Source organism: Penaeus monodon, chromosome 31 (assembly GCF_015228065.2).
Source record: "Penaeus monodon isolate SGIC_2016 chromosome 31, NSTDA_Pmon_1, whole genome shotgun sequence".
NCBI classification, from domain to species: domain Eukaryota; kingdom Metazoa; phylum Arthropoda; class Malacostraca; order Decapoda; family Penaeidae; genus Penaeus; species Penaeus monodon.
The window spans coordinates 25,797,248-25,799,614 of NC_051416.1; the positions used below are offsets into that span (position 1 = coordinate 25,797,248).

Sequence of the window (2,367 nt, forward strand, 5' to 3'; positions counted from 1 at the left end):
TGAATAGCATTGACAATGCAACAAGAATATGTTGAACAAGAAATCAAAATGACTTATTTACTTCAACATACAAAGATGATAATAACTAGAGCAAATTAAAAATTTGTGTTATAAAGCAATCAAAAAATATATACTGGCAAACATACAGGCCAAAATTTTGTAAATACTCATAAGTACTCTTCTGTCTATAACCTTTTGTTATAATATATTGATAATAATAACATTTCTTCCAAGTCAGAGAAATGAAAATCTTACCAGAGCCTGACCCACTTGAGGTCAAATCCATGAATTCTCGAATAGGTGTATGTGAGCCCATGAGTGGAACTTCCGATCGATCTAAAATTGACTCTACATCTGGGAATCCATGTCTGATTCTTTCTGTGCGTTCCTGTTGGTAAGGACGTTCATGATTCAATATCACTTCTTTTTCTCTATATATATTCTAAATAGCACTAATAAAAGTGGATAAAACAGTCTCTAAAGCTTTGAAGAATTAACCCTTGATGGTCTGCATGTAGAAAATTACATATCTGTTAACAACTTTCATTGTGCTGGGGTCCAATTGTCAGTTTATTCCTCCAATTTTGACTGATATGATGTATAATAATTAATCTTAGCAACTCCCATGTACTTCCTTCTGTTTACTAATAACGGGGACACTATGGATGAGTTACCTCAGCCTGACCACCAGGGGGTTAAAGAACCAATAACCAAAAATTAAATAATACCTGTGATACTTACTTAATAAACCCAACTGAACATAAATCACAGGTAGGTAATAACAAAGTTCATTACTCATTAAGAAACACTAATGGATTATCAGTGTCTTAAGTAGTTTCAAAATAAGAAATATTTTTTTCCATAACAGTTTGGACCCATACCTCAAAACTCTACCACGCATTCATACTCCCATATATGCACAGGAACATTCAAACACACAATAATTCCCAGGGTTTTTATTGATGGGAAACGTGGGAATCTCCAACAACAGCAACCCCATCACCTCAGTACATGTGAACAATGCTGCTCTTACCTTGCGGTGATGCCAATAGCATAAAAAAGCCACCAGGACGGCTGTCAGTAAGACGCACAATGCCACGGCACTTGCTAATGCTGGATTCCATGTCTGCCAACTTGATGTTCGGTCTGTACATTCCACATATATTAATAAATATTACTATATGTAAACAAATGAAGTAACTAAAGTATATCTAAAACTTTACTTTACATTACATATCATAATAAAAAAAAATGCAATCAAATATATAATCACAAGATAAAACAGAAAACTGTTAGTGAAACAAAAGGAGAGACAACAGAGACTGAGAGAGTGTGAGAAAAAAACATGGAAATGCAAACAATTATCTTTAAATTATATTAAAAGAAATCATAAGCATAATTTCCTTTAAATGAAACACAGACAAGGGCAAATTAACCTGATGAAAGAAAACTTGTGTTAAGTTACCTGACTTTTCTCTTTTTTTTATCTTTTATTTTAAGGAGAGACAAAACAAATTGCATGAGCATAGTTGTTTGACAAATACAGAAGGCAAACTAGCAATCCTACAAAGCTTCTTCAAGAATCCTACTGCATAGCAACACATGTTACTGTCTCTCAGTGGCTTACATATCAAATGATGAAGAATTAAGAGAGAAAGAGATTAAGGGGAAAGAATCTGAGACATTTGAGACAAAAAAGGGTTGTTCTAGTAGTAATCATATCACCTGTAAAGTATGAAACACAAGCACAGAGTAATGTATGATGATCTATCATTTACCTAATGCCATAATGACTACCATATATGATGGACTAGGACAGTCAGTTGTAATTTTCTTTTTGACATAAACCCTACAAGTATCTGGTTAATTCACATTTTACTTGTTAGAGCATGAAATCATCAGCCTCAGTACATCAGACCAGGAGTTCTAGTAACAATCTTCATCACATCATGAATTTAAGGTTGTTCCTGATGAAAATAAAATCTTGAGGTAAAGAGAACCAATGGAAGAAATTTCTAAATTCCTTTAGGGAAATAAAATCATCTTCAGCACCAACAATAGTATTACTAAACTCCTGTTTACACAAAATTGAATACAACACTGATAAAATTTTCAATATACTTCTGTCTTAACCTTCTGCTCATTTGTGGGAAAAAACTGTAAAGAACTTGTCAGGATGACAAATATTGACTCCACGTTTTGGTATTGTTTTAGGGAAGACCAACAACATGCTAAAACAAAACACATAATTAGACTCAGGATAATGCAAATATTTCAACTTGGGACTATGAGATATAAATTTCTTTATAAATCTATGACTATACTAGTGATTGTAGTGATAACTTCCCAATCAATTCAGCTTGTAAC

The 2,367-nt window shown here is 33.0% G+C and overlaps 1 protein-coding gene across 1 annotated transcript in view; it reads right to left on the bottom strand.

The window, feature by feature from the left end:
• Window positions 1–2,367, bottom strand: part of LOC119593132 (TGF-beta receptor type-1-like) — a 58,329-nt gene that overhangs the window by 3,801 nt on the left and 52,161 nt on the right. Inside the window, exons 4-5 of the mRNA XM_037942097.1 lie at window positions 1,034–1,146; window positions 256–388 (exon numbers count right to left, since the gene is read on the bottom strand). Coding sequence (XP_037798025.1) covers window positions 256–388; window positions 1,034–1,146 — 246 coding nt within the window. The remainder of the gene's footprint in view (window positions 1–255; window positions 389–1,033; window positions 1,147–2,367) is intronic.